The following is a 21,891-nucleotide window of genomic DNA, read 5'->3' as shown; positions in this document are numbered from 1 at the left end:
CATGTACATGTTACCTTACTTCACCCTACATCACTGTCTCATTTGGGGGCAGAGGGTATTGACCCTTCGGGACCCCTTACACTCTCTTCTACAAGCTGCAACCAAAGAATGGTGCTCCTCTTTTTTCTAATTCAAAAATATTTGTAAGGTTTCTGTGCGGTCTCATATGGCAGAAGGTTCATGGGAGTAATACCATGAGTTACCACACTGGGTGACACCAACTCTAATGATTCCACTGCAAAAATCTATTGCTTTAATGGAACAACAATATTTGTGCCAATCCATCTCTTGAGGTTGCTTTACTCTATTTATTTGTTTCATGTGTGTGTGTGCATGCGCTAACCGATATTCTATGTGTATGTTGATTTGCCAGTTTAACTGTACTTTTTTGGTGTGGGAGGGACTATAGATTTATGATTGTACTGAGCATGTTCAGGCTCAGGATTCCATTTTGTAGTCAGTCTAATGTACACCTCAGTGGAGGTGGATGCCCATTTTTGCATCAGACCTCAGTGGAAGTGGATGCATGTATGTTGCTGTTTGGACTTCAGTAGAGAAGTATGACTTATGGACTTCAATGAGTACAAATATACTTGTAGACTATGAACTATTGATTAAGAATGTGTGGAAAGGAGATTCCACCTGAACATCAGGAAGAACTTCCTGACTGTGAGAGCTGTTCAGCAGTGGAACTCTCTCCCCCAGACTGTGGTGGAGGCTCCTTCTTTGGAGGCTTTTAAGCAGAGGCTGGATGGCCATCTGTCGGGGGTGCTTTGAATGCGATTTCCTGCTTCTTGGCAGGGGGTTGGACTGGATGGCCCATGAGGTCTCTTCCAACTCTACTATTCTATGATTCTATGATTCTATGAGAAGCTATATCCTATATCCCCGTGTACTCAACACAGAGAGAAGCTATATCCTATCTATAACTGAACATTAATAAGAAATATGCCTGTACGGTAAATTAATACAAGATGTTTATGAGTAAACAAGATACATTATTTTCCAAAGAAGACTTTATTTCTTGAGTGCATATTTTAAACTAAAAGGTTTTAATGGGAGTGTATATGTTTTGGGCAAATGCAATTACAATTACAACTGCAAAGAAACAACCATCCTCTGCTAGCCAAATATATTTTTTGTAGTAGCATGTCTTGTAGTAGCATGTCTTTGTCCTTGGCAATTTAAAGATATGGTTCTTCAGTCTAACAGCTGAGTCACCTATGTGCCATTACATGAATGCTTATGTGCCCAGAGAGTGGATGCAGTTATTTCCAATAGGTTGTGGAATTTCCAATATACATAAATGATGAAGTATTGGTTTCCATAGGTTTATAGGATGTAGGGAGCTTTAGGAAATCTATTTTGTGCTCAGCTGAGTTATCTGTTTGCCATTATATGAATGCTTTGGAATATCACTTGTTCAAAGGATTAACTTCTAACAAGGTCATGCGTTCCTTCACTAGTGGTTTTCAAAAGGTGGTCTCCACATGATCATAGAGATTCACATTTGCCAAATGGATATCTGCCCAGAGACTGGGTACAATTATTTTCCAATAAATAAGCTGAGCCAAGGAAGTTGACTTACAGTGGAAGAGGCAAGCAAATATTTTGGGATCGATCTATGCCAGTGTTTCTTAACCTGTGGATACCCATATGCTTTGGCCTTCAACTCCCACTAATGGCTGGCTAACTGGCTGGGATTTCCGGGAGTTGTAAGCCAAAATACCTGGATAACCACAGGTTGAGAACCACTGATCTATGCAAAGGCCAGTTCTATGAGAGTCCATCTAGTCATACCAAAGAGTGCCACTTTGAGTCTCCTGGTGGAGAGAAAAGGCAGAGTATAAATAAACATAACAACAACAACAACAACGATAATAATAATAATAATAATAATAATAATAATAATAAGAAGAAGAAGAAGAAGAAGAAGAAGAAGAAGAAGAGGAAGAAGAAGACCACCGCACTACAAACTAGAGCTGACAGCTGGCACAACAAAACACTGCATGGAAAGTTCCTTGACAAAATTGAAGGAAAAGCTGATAAGGAGAAGACCTGGCTCTGGCTCACGAATGGGACCCTGAAGAAGGAGACAGAAGGCCTGATCCTTGCAGCCCAGGAGCAAGCCATCAGAACAAATGCAATTAAGGCCAAGATCGAAAAATCAGCTGTTGACCCAAAATGCAGACTGTGCAAGGAAACCGACGAAACCATTGATCATATCCTCAGCTGCTGTAAGAAAATTGCACAGACAGACTACAAACAGAGGCACAACTATGTGGCCCAAATGATCCATTGGTACTTATGCCTCAAGTTCCACCTCCCAGCACCAAAGAACTGGTGGGATCACAAACCTGCAAAAGTATTGGAAAATGAGCACGCAAAGATACTATGGGACTTCCGAATCCAGACTGACAAAGTTCTGGAACACAACACACCAGACATCACAGTTGTGGAAAAGAAAAAGGTTTGGATCATTGATGTCGCCATCCCAGGTGACAGTCGCATTGACGAAAAACAACAAGAAAAACTCAGCCGCTATCAGGACCTCAAGATTGAACTTCAAAGACTCTGGCAGAAACCAGTACAGGTGGTCCCGGTGGTGATGGGCACATTAGGTGCCGTGCCAAAAGATCTCAGCCGGCATTTGGAAACAATAGACATTGACAAAATTACGATCTGCCAACTGCAAAAGGCCACCCTGCTGGGATCTGCGCGCATCATCCGAAAATACATCACACAGTCCTAGACACTTGGGAAGTGTTCGACTTGTGATTTTGTGATATGAAATTCAGCATATCTATCTTGTTTGCTGTGTCATAATAAAATAATAATAATAATAATGGTTTATACAAGTCCCCAATTATGTAGGAATAACTATAAAATATCAGTTTAGGTTATCTTTCTTAGAGTATACAAAATAATTGTTGCTGTAGTAGCCTAGATACCAAAGCAATCGTAAGTACTAACAGCATAATATTTATTCAAAGGAGTCTGATGGTTTCCAGTTCCTTCCAAATGTGTTGAGAATTGAAACCTTTAAAAAGCAAAATGCTTCCTTAGTCGTTCTTGGGCATTCATCATGCAAAGGCACTGCCACTCTTCGAATCCTTTGGGGCACATCTGGATGTTCAGAAGGACACTGTGCTAATTCTCACACTTTTGTCTCTTTAGCTTAGATACCAACACGGGCTGGGAACACCGGATTTAAGGCAAACGCTCCCCAATCTGAAAAACTTCCTTGAACATGGCCTCATGGTCAGATGGTAAGTAATACTGACTTCATCCAGAGTGGGTAGAAATGAATGGTTTTCAAAGTAAAATTGAGTGCTGTAGTACATTACATGACTTTGCACGTACTTAGCAGAGGTGCTAAGAAACCTTGTTAGTGAATTGTGAAAATATGTAGTGACGGCAAAAGCTATTCAACAATACAATATGCTGCCTCACTGTGTGATGAAGTCTCCTTCTCTGGAGGCTTTATGACCATCTGTTGGGAGTGCTTGGATTGTGTGTTCCTGCATGGCGAGGGGTGTGTGGACTTCATGAGCCTTGTGGTCTCTTCTGATTCTATGATTCTATATCAGTCACATTACCAACATCAAAGCAGCTCATTGCTGAATACAGATGTTGCTGAACTGTCCAGTTATAATTCTTAACTTAGAATCATAGAATCATAGAATAGTAGAGTTGGAAGAGACCTCAAGGGCCATCTAGTCCAACCCCCCGCTAAGAAGCAGGAAATCGCATTCAAAGCACCCCCGACAGATGGCCATCCAGCCTCTGCTTAAAAGCCTCCAAAGAAGGAGCCTCCACCACGGCCCGGGGGAGAGAGTTCCACTGCCGAACAGCCCTCACAGTGAGGAAGTTCTTCCTGATGTTCAGGTGGAATCTCCTTTCCTGTAGTTTGAAGCCATTGTTCCGTGTCCTAGTCTGCAGGGCAGCAGAAAATAAGCTTGCTCCCTCCTCCCTATGACTTCCCCTCACATATTTGTACATGGCTATCATGTCTCCTCTCAGCCTTCTCTTCTGCAGGCTAAACATGCCCAGCTCTTTAAGCCTCTCCTCATAGGGCTTGTTCTCCAGACCCTTAATCATTTTAGTTGCCCTCCTCTGGACGCTTTCCAGCTTGTCAGCATCTCCCTTCATCTGCGGTGCCCAAAACTGGACACAGTATTCCAGGTGTGGTCTGACCAAGGCAGAATAGAGGGGGAGCATGACTTCCCTGGATCTAGACGTTATTCCCCTATTGATGCAGGCCAAAATCCCATTGGCTTTTTTAGCTGCCGCATCACATTGTAGGCTCATGTTTAACTTGTTGTCCACGAGGACTCCAAGATCTTTTTCGCACACACTGCTGTCAAGCCAGGCGTCCCCCATTCTGTATCTTTGATTTCCATTTTTTCTGCCGAAGTGAAGTATCTTGCATTTGTCCCTGTTGAACTTCATTTTGTTAGTTTCGGCCCATCTCTCTAGTCTGTCAAGATCGTTTTGAATTCTGCTCCTGTCTTCTGGAGTGTTAGCTTTCCCTCCGAGTTTGGTGTCATCTGCAAACTTGATGATCGTGCCTTCTAACCCTTCGTCTAAGTCGTTAATAAAGATGTTGAACAGAACCGGGCCCAGGACGGAGCCCTGCGGCACTCCACTTGTCACTTCTTTCCATGATGAAGACGACGCATTGGTGAGCACCCTTTGGGTTCGTTCGCTTAGCCAATTACAGATCCACCTAACCGTAGTTTTGTCTAGCCCACATTTTACTAGTTTGTTTGCCAGAAGGTCGTGGGGGACTTTGTCGAAGGCCTTACTGAAATCTAGATATGCTACATCCACGGCATTCCCTGTATCGACCCAACTCGTAACTCTATCGAAAAAAGAGATCAGATTAGTCTGGCATGACTTGTTTTTGGTACGAACTTACGAACAGTTAAGTTTCCAGCGGGATCTTCGCCATCTTGCCATACTTACAGACTCATAAAAATGAACCACGATTTTCCATCGTTGTATATAATTATACACAAGAAGTTTTGAAAACCTATGTTTCTATTTTATTTAATCCATAAAAATGACAGAACTATTAGATATATCTTCACATTGGATGTAAGTAGTTTTGTAATATATTTGATTTCTATTTGAATAGATTGACTTGGCTATATTTGGAATAATTAATTTAATTTGACTGAAATTCCCTTTAATGGTTACAAAAACAATTCAGTTTAATAAGAGTCACAGTAGGTCTGTTACTTATAAGAAAAAAAAAATAAAACTTCAAAGTTGGGCATATCTCCAATTATAGTTTTACTGATATACTAATCTCTGTTTTCTGGAGCAAAATAGGCCGGAGCCTCCGGTGGCCTAGGAGATAAAAGCCTTGTTACTTGAAGGTTGGGTTGCTGACCTGAAGCTCTGCCAGGTTCGAATCCCACCCGGGGAGAGCGCGGATGAGCTCCCTCTATCAGCTCCAGCTCCATGTGGGGACATGAGAGAAGCCTCCCATAAGGATGGTGAAACATCAAAACATCTGGGCGTCCCCTGGGCAACGTCCTTGCAGACGGCCAATTCTCTCACTCCAGAAGCAACTCAGGTTGCTCCTGACACGGGAAAAAAAAAAAGCAAAATAGGCTTGCTTAAAAACTCTTCCCACCCCATCTGCAAGTGCAAATAATATCATAACATGCAAATGTTATACATGCAAATGTGAGTAGATCAATAGGTACCGCTCTGGCGGGAAGGTAACGGCGCTCCATGCAGTCATGCTGGCCACATGACCTTGGAGGTGCCTATGGACAGCACCGGCTCTTTGACTTAGAAATGGAGATGAGCACCAACCCTCAGAGTAGGATACAACTAGACTTAACGTCAGGGGAAACCTTTACCTTATACTATTCTCTATTTCTGGTCCCCAATACACCATTTTCTCCTGGCCACTTCTGTGCTGTTCATTTCTTTCAAAGTCTTCCTCTCATCTTTTTGTTATGTCTATTTTATCATTGTTGCTGTCCTTATCTGATGTTTTGCTCCATCTCTCTATCTCCTCTCTACTCCTACTACTAACTCTGTGACTGCATGTCATGGTTGTATAAATGTCATCTTCTCCCAGTCCATACATTATTCTGGAACTTCTTTCTTTCCTTTTTTCCCATCTCTGTGTGTCTTTCCTCCTGTTTCCCCAAACCCCTTCAGTCTGTCCTCTGCTAGGACTGACCACCATTCAGATGCTGTCCCCCCTACTCTCAAGAAGAACTTCATGGCATAGAGAAGATCAACCTGATCCTGCTTCATCAGCCAGAGAAGCTGCTGCAGGTTTCCATCTTTCTTTCTAAGAAGAACACTGAACTCCAGTTGCCTTGAGGCATGGTTCAGCCGTGTCCATAAGCCATAGGGTTAGATGTGCTGGGTCAGGTTAGGGGATGGTGTAAGGAAGTGGTTCTCAAACTGGGCCTCTAGGTGTTCCCACAATTCCTAACATCTGTTAAGCAGGCTGGGATTTCTCGGAGCTGAAGTCCAAAACACCTGGAAGACCAAAGATTGAGAACCAGTATTGTAGGGCATTTGTCCATAAAGAGGGAGCTATCTGTAACTTGTAAGCAGATTTGAGAATTACTTCACAGAATCATAGATTTGGAAGAGACCACAAGGGCCAGCCAGTCCAACCCTACCCTGCAATGAAGGAACATACAATTGAAGCCCTCCTGACCAATGACCATCCAGTCTCTGCCTTAAAAACTCCAGAAAAGGAGATGCCACCATATAGGCAGTGTATCCCACTGTCAAACAGCTCCTACTGTCAGGAAATTCTTCCTGATTTTCAAGTGGAAGCTCTTTTCTTGCAGTTTAAATCCACAGCTCTCTGTCCTCATCTCCAGAGCTGTGGAAAACAAGCTTAAAATATTCAAACATTGCTATCATGTTCTCTCTGAACCTTCTCTTCTCCAGGCTAAACATCCCTAGCTCCCTAAGCCACTTCTCATAGGGATTCATGGTTTCTAGACCTTTTCCCATTTTAGTTGCCTTCCTCTGGATACAGTCCAGCTTGTCAATATCCACATTGAATTGTGCTGCCCAGACCCAAAGGTCCCTTGATCCTAGACACTGTGTTCCTATTACTGCAACCTAGAATCACATTTGATTGAAAGGCCACATATCCCTCTTCAAAACAACCTAAATGTGCAGGGCATGGCTTTCCATATTGTTGAATTCTGGTCTCTGACTTGAGGTAGACGGTTGTCCCTGGGTGCTTCCTAGAAGTGGCATGTTCTCATTATCAAGACAAAACACATTCTTTGCCTGGCTAATATTTCAAAACATGTGTGGATATTAGCCATCCTTCTCGGGGACTATCGCATTTGCCCCCTGGGCATATCTATGCCTCATTTCTTTCTCACCTCCAAGGCTCAGATAGGCCCGATGATTCTGAACAGTACCTCTTGGTACTTCCTTACAGTATAAATGGTAATGAGGCTTTTCATAGATCCCTCCTCGGGGGAAGAATTAGGAGGCCTCGTTTCCAGCGAGGGCAGCCAGGCGCAAGCATGCTTGACTGAGAGAGCCCTGTTCAGATGTGCAAGTCTGGAATGTGTGCATGTCAGCCTTCGTGCACAGATGGTTAAATTGATATCCACAGGGCCCAAGTGATTACAGCTAAGAGTTATGGCGGCTTATGTGCTGCAGGTAGGTCATACCATTGACTGACCAAAGTCTCTTCCTCCACATGAGTGACAAAGCATTACCAGATGCCCCCAGCCCTGGTCAGAATGCAATTCTGCAAAGACTTGCCCCCTCTTCTCATTTACAATTCTTCTGTGACTTGACTTCTTCCACTTGACACCAACCCCCGATTTTGTGTTAAATCAATCTCCTCCAGAACCCCAAGAAGCAAGTGGGCAAATAAGAAGACTTTCCTGATGCATTCCTACCTTATTCCAGAATTTCAGAGCAGGTTACAATGAGCAATCTTACTTTATTTGTCCCCATCCCCAAAAAAGAACATGTTTTCCCGGAAATTTTATGCCAAAATAAATATGTCTTAAGAATGCTTCCAGATGAAGCTTTTATTGTACAATCACTGACTGCATTTTGTTAGTGGATTTTTACAGGGGGTCCAGATGTCATTGCCTTTCATTTGTATGTCTCTCCATTCCTTATGGCTTCTTCTATCTTTTTTTTTCTTAACTGGCCCCCAGGATTTTTAGAAAGGAAGGATACAGTAGTTGCACATTTCTTTCTAACGGGCAGCACTTATAGGAGCCCTGTATGGGGAAGCGTTCTTATTCCTTATGGTAATTTCAGGCCTTTAAACTTTGATGAGCCCAGTTATCCAACTTTTTAATATGAAAATCTGTTGGCATGGATTTTTGTAAGCTTGCATGTAGGCATTCTAAGGAACACATTCTCCTAGGAATGCTCCATCTCCCATCTTTGTTCATAACTTCCTCCTTTTGATCTAATTGCCAGCATTTTCCTGGCATTTTCTTATGGGTGCCTTAATACTTCCCTGCTTTTAAGCGGTCCTTATTTATCTACTCACATTTTTGCTCTCTAACCGCTAGGTAGGCGGAAGCTGGGCTAAAAGTCAGAAGCTCTTCCTGACCCAGGCTTCGACCTATCAACCTGATAAGATTTATTGCAGCTGGTGGTTTAACCTGCTGTGCTAAAGCCCAGCCCTTTAACCTCAAAACTGTGTGAACATATATAAACACTCACCATTGATAATTTCTGACACTACTTCAATGCCTATCCATTCATTCAACACTTTATTTATATCCCACCTTTCTGCCAGATTGGACTCAAGGTGGCTCACAAATACCATGTCACATTTATGATGGTATTAACGAACATTTTGGCTACCACTTGGCATCACTTTCTTTCTTCCTTAAGATACTGGAATGACAAAAAGGAAAGTTCTGTCACCTTTTCAGGAAGCCATATTGGAATAGTGGCAGTATTGCTTCTACTCTTGCTTTGGTGCCCCCCAAATTTCCATGTTGTCTCTGAGCATCAATGCCAAATGTGGTTCCTTTGCTGGGATCATGCATTATTTGACCAGCAGGATTATCTCTATTAGCCCTCACGGATGGGGGTTTCAGCACAGACTTTCTGAATCACCTGGTGAATTATGTATAAAATCATGTTCTCCCTTTCCATGAAGCTTCATCTGCAGTTTCATTTGCTGCGCCAGCTCCGTAAATGAGCATTTATGATTTCTGGTGGTACTGTATTTGTGATTTTGGAATTGTCTCTAAGGTGCCTTTGTAGAATGCCAGTATTTTCTGGCCAAGCGATGTGCGTGTATAAAACTGTGGAATTTGAGTCTAATGTGTTCTATCTTTTAAATGAAAAGCATAAGTCATATTTTATCAACTTGCCAGAAAACCCAATTTCCACTTGCTTTATTATTTACTATCCATCTCCTGGCACCTTTTGCTGACCCTACCACGATTTTGCGTTATTCAAGCTATAATCTTTAAAGAGGTGTGAGGACTTTTTCTCCCTTTCTTTCAGTAAAGGTGACATGCTATGGGCCAAAAGGTTTGTTCGAAGTGTCAGAAGTTTCGGATGGCTATAAACCCGCTTAAACACCTTCCTTTCTTGCTGCCATGAGGTCATGTTTGCAACAAGCAAAACAAATCTTTCATTTACTTTCTTTTCCTCTTTCAAGCATTTTCATTCCATTGGGTTATAACTGTGCATTTTGGCAGGTGGCCAGGCAATCCCAATTTAGCATTTTAACCAGGTGCTATCAAGTAATATCCCTAGGAGGAAATATATTGTGTTGCGGAAAAACTACATATTTGAGATTGCGAATTGTATTCTATCTTTTCAAAAGTTTTCATAGGCTTTTTTACAAATATATTTAAAAATAAGTCAATCTGATTTCTTTTTATGGAGATCAGGTTTTGACCAGGAAGAAAGTTTGGGGAACAAAAACTCCTAAAATATTGTGGCAAAAACAAGAGGGCAAAAAGCAGTACATAGATTTTGTTTTACCCAGTTTTAATACATCTTAAAACTTGATTTCTGCTTTACAAATAGCATTGCACTTTAAAAATGTTCATTATGGATGGCATTGTTGGCTTCCCTGTGTAGACATTCCTTCATGTAGGCAATAGAAATCCTGTGGGCATATTAAGAAGAATTCAGACAATTGGCAAAGTTTCCCAAACTTGGAACCCCTCAGACATCGTCCAGATTGAAACATTCAGTAGAAATACAATGGGGCTACTTTCTGCCAAAGTTATACCTCAGAAGGAATTGGGAACAGATTGTGGGCTTGCCAGCTTTCTTCCCCTGCTCAATTAAAGCATGTCAGAAGCCTTCTTCATCACTCTGAGGCAGGTACATGGGTGGGCATATTTTCCAGCATCTTGATATAACTGAGAATTCTTTGTGCTGAAAACAGTGGTCTGATGAGGGCACTTTAACTTGTTGAGCTGGAAGCGCTGGTTATGACCAATGAACTCCTATGCAACTGAGGCTGAAAGTGAAATCATTATCATGGGGTCAGAATTGGAAGGGGACCCATAGGCCTTTCAATCCTGCTCATTGCAGGAACTCCAGCTAGAGCATTCCCAGCAGGCATCTGTCCAGCCTCTTTCTGAAGCCGTCCAGAGAAGAAGGTCCCATTGCCGAACCACTTTTACCATCAAGAAGTTCCTTCTCCATGTTCAATCAGAACCAGTTCTTCTGCAATTTCAAACTATAAAAACCTGGTCCTACCCTTCGAGATGGCAGTGAAGAAACCTGCCTTCTCTCAGGGCCAGCCCTTGAGATGTTTCGAAAGTACAACCCTGTCACCTCTTGATCTTCTCTTTACTAGGTTGAACATGCCCAATTCCCTCAATCATTCCTCCTATGTTTTGTATTCTGTTTTGTTCCCCATCCAAGTATCCTTAAGTCTTTGGGAATTGCTCCTTCTCAGCCTTACCACCATCCCAACAGAGAGCATTCTTGGGACCTGCTTCAAAGCTGTGGAACTCGGTCCCAAAGAATGCTTAGTTTCCTCCTCTTTTTGTCATCATGCAAAAACCTTTTTATTTAAATAAGTCCTCAGCTTGTGGCGGAAAGATTTTAATAGGGATGTGTGCTGTATTCTTTTTATTGTGACCTTAATGTGTTTTAGCACATTTTAATTTCATGTTTCCATTGGATTGCTCATTGAACAGGTTATTTTAACTTTTGCATTATATACTATGTCAGCAATGCTTTGTTTTAGCTTTTATTATAAGCCACCTTCGGTTTCATATTGGGAGAAGGATGGGATATAAATTAAAACAATTGCACGCATGGTTACAAAAATCAATTGAGTTTCTGTTCAGGGAGCATTTATATCCACATTCAGCTTACTGTAGTTGCAGAGCCTTCTTAAGTCCTTCACAGTCAGCTTGTGAAGCTGTGGATTCATTGAGCTTCAGACTATTGAGAAAGAGGCTTACATGGACTCTCACCATTGCCTCTTGTTTTTGTTATTAACTGCCTTCACATCGACTTCAGTGTATAGCAACTCCAATTAATGAGAGACCTAGTCTCTTTCTATCAGGTTTTGCAGACTTAGAGCCATTGCTTTCCAGATAGAATCTACCCCATTTTAGCCCTGCCATATTCCGGCAAAGACCTGAACAAAACTAATTATTCAAATGCAGAATACTTTATTCAAATACAGAATCCTCCCTGTAAACATATTATTTCTTGGGTTCTAAGCGGATCCAAATTTTGAATCTTTTACTTTAGATGTTTCAGATTTACGAGACAAAAGTATGTGTGTCCGAGGCTCGCTGCTAATCTCTCCAGTTTGGGGATAGTTTGGGGTGAGCTGGGAGAGAACTGGAGTTCAAGCAAATGTTTAGATTCAACTCTAAAGAGAGCATGCAGAAACAATGGACTTTAAGACATTCAGTTGTACTTTCTTCTAATGTTGAAATGAGTGGATACCTGGAACTTGGATAAAGACCTGGGCTGTGGTACAGAATTTTAAAATATGGGCAGCATGATACCAAGCTTTAAATCCCAGAGGCTTGGGAAGAGCTATGATTCGCCCCCTGTTCTTAGGTAGCATGGTTGTTTTTTCTGGGGGTGAGGTATTGTTTATGGCAGAAAATTATGTCAAAGTTTTTGTGGGTCAAAAGCCATTTCGTAAAAAATATAGAATGATGAAATGATTCAGATACACATAAACACGGATGTAATTGGTGCTGGAGGTATTAAGGTTGGAGTGGAATGATGGTGTTTTATAAAAAGCACGATCTCTGGAAATTCAGTTAGACCTCAGATGTGTGCAAAATGACCCTTCACAGCAGTAGCAATAGGTGTTAATTCAGTCACCTCGCTTTTGCTGAGTACATTACTACCTGTAGTGAGTGGGAATGAGGACCTTATAGACTAACAGATTTATTAGGGAACAAACGTTAATGGGTTACAGCTCACCTCGTCAGACCCAAATGAATAAAACTGAGTTTTCTGATAGATTTCCTCTCTCTTTTCTATCAAACAGACATGTAGTCAGGAGCATTTCTTCCTCCGAGGCCATAAATTTTGGAGTGTTGGGGGGGCAGCGGCACAGAAGTGAACTTGGCACTCGGGACGGCTTATGTTTCTGACTTAATGTGCGAGGGACATATTCAGCTCACATGGCACACAGTACACAAGCCCAATATGGAATGTGTTTTTTGAAAACAAATTGAAAGATAATCTTAGTTTTAAAGAGCCTGGTACAGAGGGTAGACAAATAATTTGTAGGAAACCTGTATTCAGACCTCACCAAATTACAAAGCTGTCTGCCATAGTAATCACTGTTAATTTACATGTACCTTTTTCATAGTTTTGTGGAAAACTAAACTTATATTTATTTATTCCATTCATTTGATGGCTTTCTCACAAAGCAGCTTCCAAACAATTTAAAATATTCGCAGTTGAATTTTCAAAACTTATTAAGTGCAGATAAAAACAATATAAAAAGCATTTAAAAAACATACATGTTTAGAAAGAATAAAACAACTCCATAAGAACTTTTCCTGCCTACATGTTAAAAGCCTTTCTGCCAGTGAAAGGAAAGCAGGGAGGGGGCCAGCCTTGCCGCCAGTGGAAGGGTGTTTAAATTATCCCTGCTGTGCTTTGTATTTACTTCCAAAATATCATATCTCACTTTACCAACCTAACAGAACCTTGAGATCTACAGTGAGTCTGTGATTTTGGCAGGACCAATAGCGAGTCATAGTATTAACTACAGCAATCTGTTAAGAAAACAATGATCACAAATTTATGGAAGCTAAAGTTATGTTTATCTGAAATTCTCAAGTTTCATAACTTTTCTGAGAGTACAGATTATGAAGCATTCTGTTGAAATTTGTTTTAACAACTTTAAATCTTTTTATTTCTTTGACTAGTGATCGACATCACATTTCCAGTGCCATTCCAGTTCCAAAGAGACAAAGTTCTACCTTTGGGGGCCTGGATGTGGGTTTCTCCAGCAGCCATCCTTCTCCAGACAAAAGCCTCCGGAAACGGGCCAACTCGGACAACGAGAGACTGCAGTACAAGACTCCCCCTCCGAGTTACAACTCTGCTTTGACCCAGCCCATTGCCATCGTAGGAGACTCTGAGAAGAAGGTTGGATCTTTATCCTCCTCACTAGATACCTCCCTTGACTTCTCAAAGGAAAGCAAAAAGGAGGATTTGTGTAACAGTTTAAATGGGGGAAATGGGAGCCCGAAGCTTTCCCGAGATCAGCAGGAATCCCTCCTGGCCTCCTCTCGTGCAATAAATGGTGCCGCCTTGCCCGGCGAGCGTCCTCACAGCGCAACCCTTGAGCAGTCGTGCACCTTCCGCGGCCCCCTCGGGGATGACCTGCTTTGTACAGTTGAGCAAGCAGAAGAGATCATGGGCATGGAAGCCACCGGGTTTGGCACTGGAGACCAGCTGGAAGCCTTTAACTACATCCCGGTGGACCACGCCGTGGCGGTGGAGTGCGACGACCAAGTCCTGGGGGAATTCGAGGAGTTCTCCCGGAGGATCTGTGCACTGAACAAGGATGCTCCCACTTTCCGCAGGCCCCGGAAGGGTTCTGACAAATGAGCTTTGGACACTGTGGTGGGAGTAGGGGTGGCACGTCGCAAAGGTGAAACTATGTATCTGGAACGAAGATTAAAACTTGCACTTGTAAATCCTGGAATTATTGAGGAAGGGTCGGGGAGGAACGCTTGCTATGGATTTGGGAAGTTGACTTTGATTAAACACAATCATGATCTATCCACACTGCAGGTAAACAATTACTGCTTCCTACCCTGGTTTTATTTTCCAAGTCCTTTGGCAGTTGCATTGGGCCATTTTGTGTATTGTCTGCTTCGGTTTTATTGTTTAAATTTCTTTCAAACTTCCAGAAGGGTGGGGGGAAGTTATCTTAAGTCCAACGTTTACCCTAAGGCAAGCAAGTGTGTGTGTATCTTTGCATGCAGGAATGTCCCATGCACATTATCTTACCCTTCTCAGTCATTTGCTGCATTCAGCCAGGTCTTGCAACTCTTCCTGGTTCAGGAGCATGCGCAAGCATTTTTCTTCGTTTAGGAAACAGGTGGTAGACTTAGCAAGGAGACCCGTTGCTCTGAGAGCCCAGGCAAAATCCTGTATCTCCATACAGTTCTAGTTTCTTCGTTCCAGCACCCCTCTTGTGTCCAGCAGTCACATCAAGGAAGTGAATGGGGCATCCAGGAAAGAATTCTTGCCTAAATCCCCCATGCATTTTAAGGGGTTGCGTAGAGAAATGTCCCCAGTGAACTCATCCCATTGCATCCAGGTCAAAAATTTATGCCACGGCAGGGAGGGTTACAGTGTGAAAAGGATCAGGACAGTCTTACCATTGTGTAACTGACTCATCTCCAGTTTAGGAAAAAATATTATTTGTCTTGACTGTTCAGACATGCTATCGTTTTCTCCCTTTTGGGGGATGGTCTAAGAATACGAGTGGTGTGCCTCATGGGAACACAACAAAATAGCCCCAAGGCTATGATTACTCTTACTACTATTTTATGCCGTACAAGTTGGGATGGTTTACGGAGACGCAAACCTTGTACCTGGTGAAATAAGCAAGATTGTCAGCCATACTCAATATGATACCTTTTTGGGCTATTTTTTAAAATCAGCCAAACCATTCACGCAATTGTCTTCAGTGATCCATGGGGCAAGTTTGACTCTAGATGAGGTAGTTTACCACTGGCGCACGAGTTTCCAACTGCACTAACGTAACGAGTGGATTTTTTGGTCTGCTTGAGATTGCTGACAATATGCATTTTGGAGTTCGGATGCGTCTGGCTCTTGCTTTCTACTTTGTATACCGAAAGTCTGGGCTCAATGGTGAGCTCATAAATACAAATATATATATATATATATATACAAAATATATAAATATGTATTACAGAATAAAAATTTAATTTACTTCATGGTGTCCGATAACTTCTTTTCCCCAGCTTGGCTCCTCTTTGGACTTTTGTACCAATACTGAACAAATTTTATAATAAAACTGAAAGATGAGAAATAAAAATTGTTAAAGTAATTGTGTGCACAATGGAAACCATACATTTCGAGAAGTCTGGAATTCTCTATCACAGTAACCTTATACATAATGGATACGCTAGAAAACTATGTTAGTTGCAAAGTTGCATAATGAGACACCAGAAAGCTGGTGTGATATAGGGGACTATGATACTAGAAGACTAGTTTTTGAATTCACATTTGGCCATGGAAAGCTACTCGATGACATTGGAAGGCAAGGTCTGAACAAATGTTGCCAAGAAAACCCCATGATAGGTCACCATAGGTCAGAAACAATTTGAAGACACAAAATTACAACAGTGGCAATATATATTGGCATTCTCTAGTCAATGTCCCAATGCTCAATGAGATTGATGCACATCAGTAACTGTGAAAATGTGTCACTTTGCTTACTCCCCTCCACAGTAACGTAACCGCAGCTAAACATATCCAGCTCCCCAAGATGTTTGTCGTAGGGATTTATGGTTTCCAGATCTTTTGACCATCTTGGGCACCTTCCTTTCTGACATATGTCAATATTCTCAAGACCATAAGAACAGATTTTGTCTTCTAATGCCTTAAAGAGAGAATGTGGCAATCTTACAAAAGGTCTGGTAGAGCCAGGCTCAAGTCCTGTCAATGTAGGTCCACTCCGATGTATCTCAGATTGCAGTTTCTTAGACTCATAGGTTTCCAGTGTCCTGAATATCTTAAGCTCCTCAGTAGCTTGGACCTGATCCCTCTTCTGCTGGCACTACTAATCTATCAACCTTTGTGTTCATTCTTGGTTCATGCCTTCTTCCTGAGCCTTGAGAACTATTGATGCTGCTTCATTGTTATTAAGTCAGTGGTCCTCAACCTGTGTGTCCCCATGTGTTTTGGCCCACAACTCCCAGAAATCCCAGCCAGTTTACCAGTTGTTAGGTTTTCTAGGAGTTGAAGGACAAAACATCTGGGCACTCACAGGTTGAGAACCACTGCATTAAGCGATGAGTTGAGACATTTCGGCCAGTGGGACCATACCGAATCTCCCAAGGCTTCAAAATGTATTAGCACACACCTGGGCATTGTCAAATGTATCTGTTTCTTTTTCTTCTGTTGGAGCAATTAGACTGTGTCTGATGTCATATAGTATGGTTACATAGGGTTGGACAACATGGTGTTGCACAATCCTTCGCAAAACCAACATTGTGTCTACCAGTATGACTAGTTATTGTCCTTTGTGCAATAAGGAGTCCACAATAGCTGTTTCAACAATACCAGGGATTTGAGTAGCTCATTGAAAGAACTGATGAATAATTACACATCATCCAAGAATGCACAACTACATGGCTGGATTGTGTAAGATAGCCTCAAGTAGAGTAAACCCATTCATTTGTTTAATGGTGAGTCAACATACAAGTTGGAGAGCCAGTGTGATGTACTGGTTTGAACTGAGGAGACTCGGGATTCGAATCCCTGTTTGGTCATGGGAACCCACTGGGCTCCACTCGGCAAGAGCAAACCCCTCTGAAGAAAACCCAGTGACAAATTCATCTTCTGGTGGTCATAAGTCAGGAATATCTTGAAGGGACACCACAACAAACAGGTAGATAAAACAGCTCTACTCAACTAAATAGGATTTAGATCCACCTGAAGTCACCTTGGAGAATTCCATATAACAGAATCATGAACGGAATATACTTGTTCGTCCCAAGAAATACAAGGAAAGGTGTAAGGCTTTACATACGGGTTTGACATCGGTGAAATCTCACCTGTGAAACCCCATCTTCTTGCTTGTCTCCTCAATGCATCTTTTGTGAAGATCCAGATAACAGAAAATGGAGTTGAGACTGAAGCTGATAAAAAACACTCAGAAGATCCCTCTTGATTTCTATACTGCAGGGAACATTCTCCATTTGTTGGGATAAAATAAGATGAAGACAGCCATACCTATTGGCTTGAGTTCAGTGGAGAAGAGCCATATAAATAGCAGAATGCCTTTAAAGATTACCCTTATAGTAATTTCACCTGTGAAAGATGCATACGGATAGCTGGGAAATGCACAAGAGTGCCAAGCATTTGAAGGGTTTGTACATTGGATGGTTTTCCAGATGATTCCCTAATTCTTTTCCAAATGACAGATGTCCTGGTATTTTTTATCACTGGCTTACAGATGCTGGCTTATCCCTGTCTAGCCTGGTAATGGGGGAAAGAATGCATCTGCTTTTAGATTTATCATAAATGGCATGATAACTGGCTAAAAATCAGGAAAGAGACAGATGCTTGAATTCCTTGTTGAAAACCATTGGTATTTATCTGACTTTTCAAAAGATATATGGAAAGAATGCCACTTAAGTCTTCTTGACAGTCTGGCAGCTTTAAAAAATTCCAATTCTTATAACAATACAAAAAGGATTTTTTAAAAATTAACTCTAGCAAGTGTAGTACTTGGCGCAAATCCATTGTGGGCAAGCTCAGATGTGTCCAAAGAAGGGTGACCAAAGTGGTCAAAGGCCTGGAAACTATGGATGTATCTGAGGAGCAATTTAGGGAGCTGGGTGTGTTCTGCTTGGAGAAGAGAAGGCTGAGAAGGGAAATGAAAACCATGTTTAAATATCTGAGTCATATTGAGGAGGAAGCAAACCGAGTCATGAAACCAATTCCTCATAGATAAGGACCAACTATATTTCTCCTTTGGATGAGAGCTGGATTGCCAGCTTCTGATCTCATCATGTCATTTGATAGGAACCCAAAAACCCAACAGTAGAGGTAGCCCAAAAGTCTACTGCTAGTTGTGTCAAATATAGTTTTGTGGATATTAAAAATGTGTGTAAGTGACTAAAATATGCAGGAGTGATAATCCATCCTTTTCTTTGGTGGATTCCATACTATTAGATCTGAAATTTAGGAGATTTTGATAACATGGACATTTATTTAAATTGAAACATCTACCGCACAACACCAAAGATAACTCTCTTTGTGTGACATCTCAATATGAGAGTCAGCGTAAATGTCCTACACAAGAGGAAACAGAGATGATGCTGAAGGTGCTGAGATGATGTTCTTGGATAAGCTAAAAAGCCCCCTTAGTTGATACCTCAATATGAGAATCAATATGAATGTCTCATACTCTGTTGCACCCCTAGGCTGCCTAGGCACCTCAGAACCACACTGGAGCCCCAGAATATAAGCAAACAAGCTGTTTATTGAAGGTTATAATTAAGCACAAGCAAATAAAGTTCAGAGTCAATAAAATGGGTTTAAATCCACAAGAGCAATGTACTTGAAAATCTTAAAGCAAGAGTCTAAGAAAGTCACTCCAAAACCATAGTCCAAACCAGATATTTAACTCAGTCCCATGAAAGGCATCAAGAATAGTCCAAACAAGATTCAATTCCAAGACATGAGACAAACTGGAATCACAGGAAAACAAAACTAGATTGCAGGATCAAACTCCATGGTAATCCAAGGTAATAGAAATCCAAACAGCAAAGATACTGGAACATTCAACTGGATTCCAAGGCAACACAAGGCTGGGACTTGAAGCAAAATCTATGGCTGCAAGAATATACAGGAACACGGAGCAAAGATCTTTTTCTCTCGAATTGCAATGTTGCCACCTCTGCTGTGGCAGAGGAGAAGCAGGCATTTAAGGAAAATCCAAGGTCTTTCTTCTATGAGAAAACTCTTTCGCTCATGAGAAAACTATTCATTAGAGCGCTTCAAAAGCAGTCGTTTACTTCTTCGCAGACATTCTCGTTCCCTCCTGTGATGGGTTATTGCTCCCCTCCTGTCAAACTCATTATCCTCTAAACCAGAATGTCTATCTGGCACCTGGCAATCTGGCCTTGACTGCTGAGAGAAATGCGGTTCACAATGCCTGCTTGCAACCATTCAGTCTCTGGTCCAAGAATCCACTGGGACAAACTGGCTGCATGTCAGGCCCAAACCCAGAGTCCTCTGGCAAAGCAGGTGCAGGGACAATTACTGGCTGAATGGGCCCAATCCCAGGCTCAGGGTGAGCTACAACATACACAAGAGAAAAAGGAAATAATCAGAAAAAGGAAGTTGCTGAGACAATGGTCTTGGATTTTTTTTCTGTGTGAGGAGTGACTTGAGAAACTGCAAGTTGCTTTAGGTGTGAGAGAATTGTCCGTCTGCAAGGATGTTGCCCAGGGGACACCCGGATGTTTTGATGTTTTACCATCCTTGTGGGAGGCTTCTCTCATGACCCTGTATGGAGACAGAGGAACTGACAGAGGAAACTCATCCGCGCTCTCCCCGGATTCAAACATGCAACTTTCAGGTCAGCAACCCAACCTTCAAGTCAGCAGTCCTGCTGGCACAAGGGTTTAACCCATTATGCCACTGGGGGCTCCTATGGTCTTGGATAAAAGCCCCGAAGACTTACGCAAGACCATCATTTCAGAATCTTCAGATACATCTCTTTTTCCTCTTGTGGCTTTCTTTGGTGGCTCCCCAATTTAGTTCTCTTCGTTTAGTTCTATAGCCTGGTTGATCTGGTGCCCAGGTCTAGAAAAAGGTTTTACAACATTTCCTCACACCTCTGAGGATGCCTGCCATAGATGTGGGCGAAACATCAGGGGAGAATACTTCTGGAACATGGCCATACAGCCCGGAAAACACACAACAACCCTATTTCCTCTTGGAATTCAATCTATGCCTGAATTTTTAGATTCTCTTGAGCCAGAGGTGCTCCACAGCTGGAATAACAAGACGTATGAAGCATTTTGGTTTATAGAGCTTTATGGAGTGTGGAAATGGCTTGTTCGCACATGGAGGCCGGTTTTGCTAATCTTCTGCTACTTCCTGTGATGAACCGTATGTCTTCTTTCATTTCCCACATGAAGTTTACTGCTCATCTTGGAATAGTTAAAATATTATAGCGACTCTCTTATTCTAAAGAGTTTCTCATATTCATTCTCTTCCTAATTTGTTCAGAATGGCTAATGTGAGAGCCCTTGAGATGCTTAATAGGATCATAGAACTGGGAAGAGTTGGGAAGGGTCCTGAGGGTCATCTAATCTCACCTCCTGATCCTGTAAGAAATCACAGCTGAAAACATGGTTGATGAAAAAGAGCACAACAACTTCAGAGGAATTCTACTCCATTATCAGATAGTAGAATTGTGCAATCTGGGTAAAATGTGAGCTATTTCGTGTCCCGGCTTTCCGTTTTTGGGAGCCTCCCAAATACAGGAGGGTAGATATCTGTTTTTGCTCTGGGGTGCCAAAAGATCCATTTTATATCACCCCATTATGCCAAGCAGCTCTCCAAGAGGCATTTTAAGAAGGCCCAGGGAAGGAAGAGCTATCCTCCCTAGACCACCTTAAAAATCCCCTCACTTGCCTGCAAGGCTGCAATCTCCTTTCTGCTTAGGGTTTTGCTGTCTTAAAGTTGTTTCTACTTTCTACTCTAGAGGAGAGGTAGGCTTCTCTTTTTTATTTGTTGGGATTACTATTATGAATAATAATATTTTAGAAGTATTTCCTGAAGGAGAGGAAGGGAAGGAGAAAAAGAAGCTAAAAGGGTGAAAGAACCCAAATTCGCGCATGTGCTCCACCCACCCTCCCTCAGGTCTCCAACTCCCAGTCAGTCTAAATAAAAAGAATCAGGGAAGTAAAGGGAAACCAAAATGATTCAACTAGGGGAAGGGGAGCCAAGGCTGGATCCCGCTTGCTTTTGTATCAGGCAGGTTTTTGTACCGGGAGGGCCCTTACCGTTATGGGCTCCTGAAGCACTGAAGATACTGAAGGAAATTGAGGAAAAGGTGAAAATGAAATCTGCGCACAACCTTATCAGATAGCTCTTCCTAACAGAAGATTATTCGCAATGCTCAACCAGAATCTCCTTTCTTGCAATTTAAAACCATTCTTTAACTTTATACAGTTTTGATGTATGCTATAAATGTCTCCTGTATTATGCATCTCTAGATTCTACTCTTTAACAGTCAATAATAATAATAATAATAATAATAATAATAATAATAATAATAATAATAATAATAATAATAATAATAATAATAATAATTTGGACAGAAAAACAAGAAAACTAATGACCATTCATCATTCACAGTGATGTTGACTGGCTATATCTGCCTAGAAGATCAGGGGGCAGAGGACTCTTACAAGTAAAACAAGCAGTCAAAGAAGAAGAACATGCCCTGGTAGAATATGTAAAGCAAAGTGAAGAACCTGCTTTGATTGAAATCAAAAATCAGAAACTCCTCAAAGCACAGCAGACAAAAAACCAGTACAAGAAAACCGCACTACAAACTAGAGCTGACAGCTGGCACAACAAAACATTACACGGAAAGTTTTGTTGTGCCAGCTGTCAGCTCTAGGGTTAGCCCATGTGAAGCCATTTCAG

At 41.8% G+C, this 21,891-nt stretch overlaps 1 protein-coding gene across 3 annotated transcripts in view; it reads left to right on the top strand.

Moving 5' to 3' along the window:
- uvrag (UV radiation resistance associated) overlaps positions 1 to 15,424 on the top strand; it is a 104,499-nt gene extending 89,075 nt beyond the window's left edge. For 2 of the 3 annotated variants that reach the window (XM_003225430.3, XM_008117777.2), the window contains 2 exons: positions 3,178 to 3,269; positions 13,380 to 15,424. In XM_003225430.3, the coding sequence (XP_003225478.1) occupies positions 3,178 to 3,269; positions 13,380 to 14,067 (780 nt within the window). In that variant the 3' untranslated portion in view covers positions 14,068 to 15,424. Of the gene's footprint in view, positions 1 to 3,177; positions 3,270 to 6,183; positions 6,304 to 13,379 lie in introns of all 3 variants that reach the window. The other variant, XM_062974464.1, reaches the window with a different exon arrangement.
- The last annotated feature ends 6,467 nt before the right edge of the window (positions 15,425 to 21,891 follow it).

The sequence above is a fragment of the Anolis carolinensis genome, chromosome 3, assembly GCF_035594765.1.
Source record: "Anolis carolinensis isolate JA03-04 chromosome 3, rAnoCar3.1.pri, whole genome shotgun sequence".
Lineage (NCBI taxonomy): Eukaryota > Metazoa > Chordata > Lepidosauria > Squamata > Dactyloidae > Anolis > Anolis carolinensis.
The sequence above is the reverse complement of the archived record's forward strand: the minus strand, read 5'-3'. Positions and strand labels throughout refer to the sequence as shown.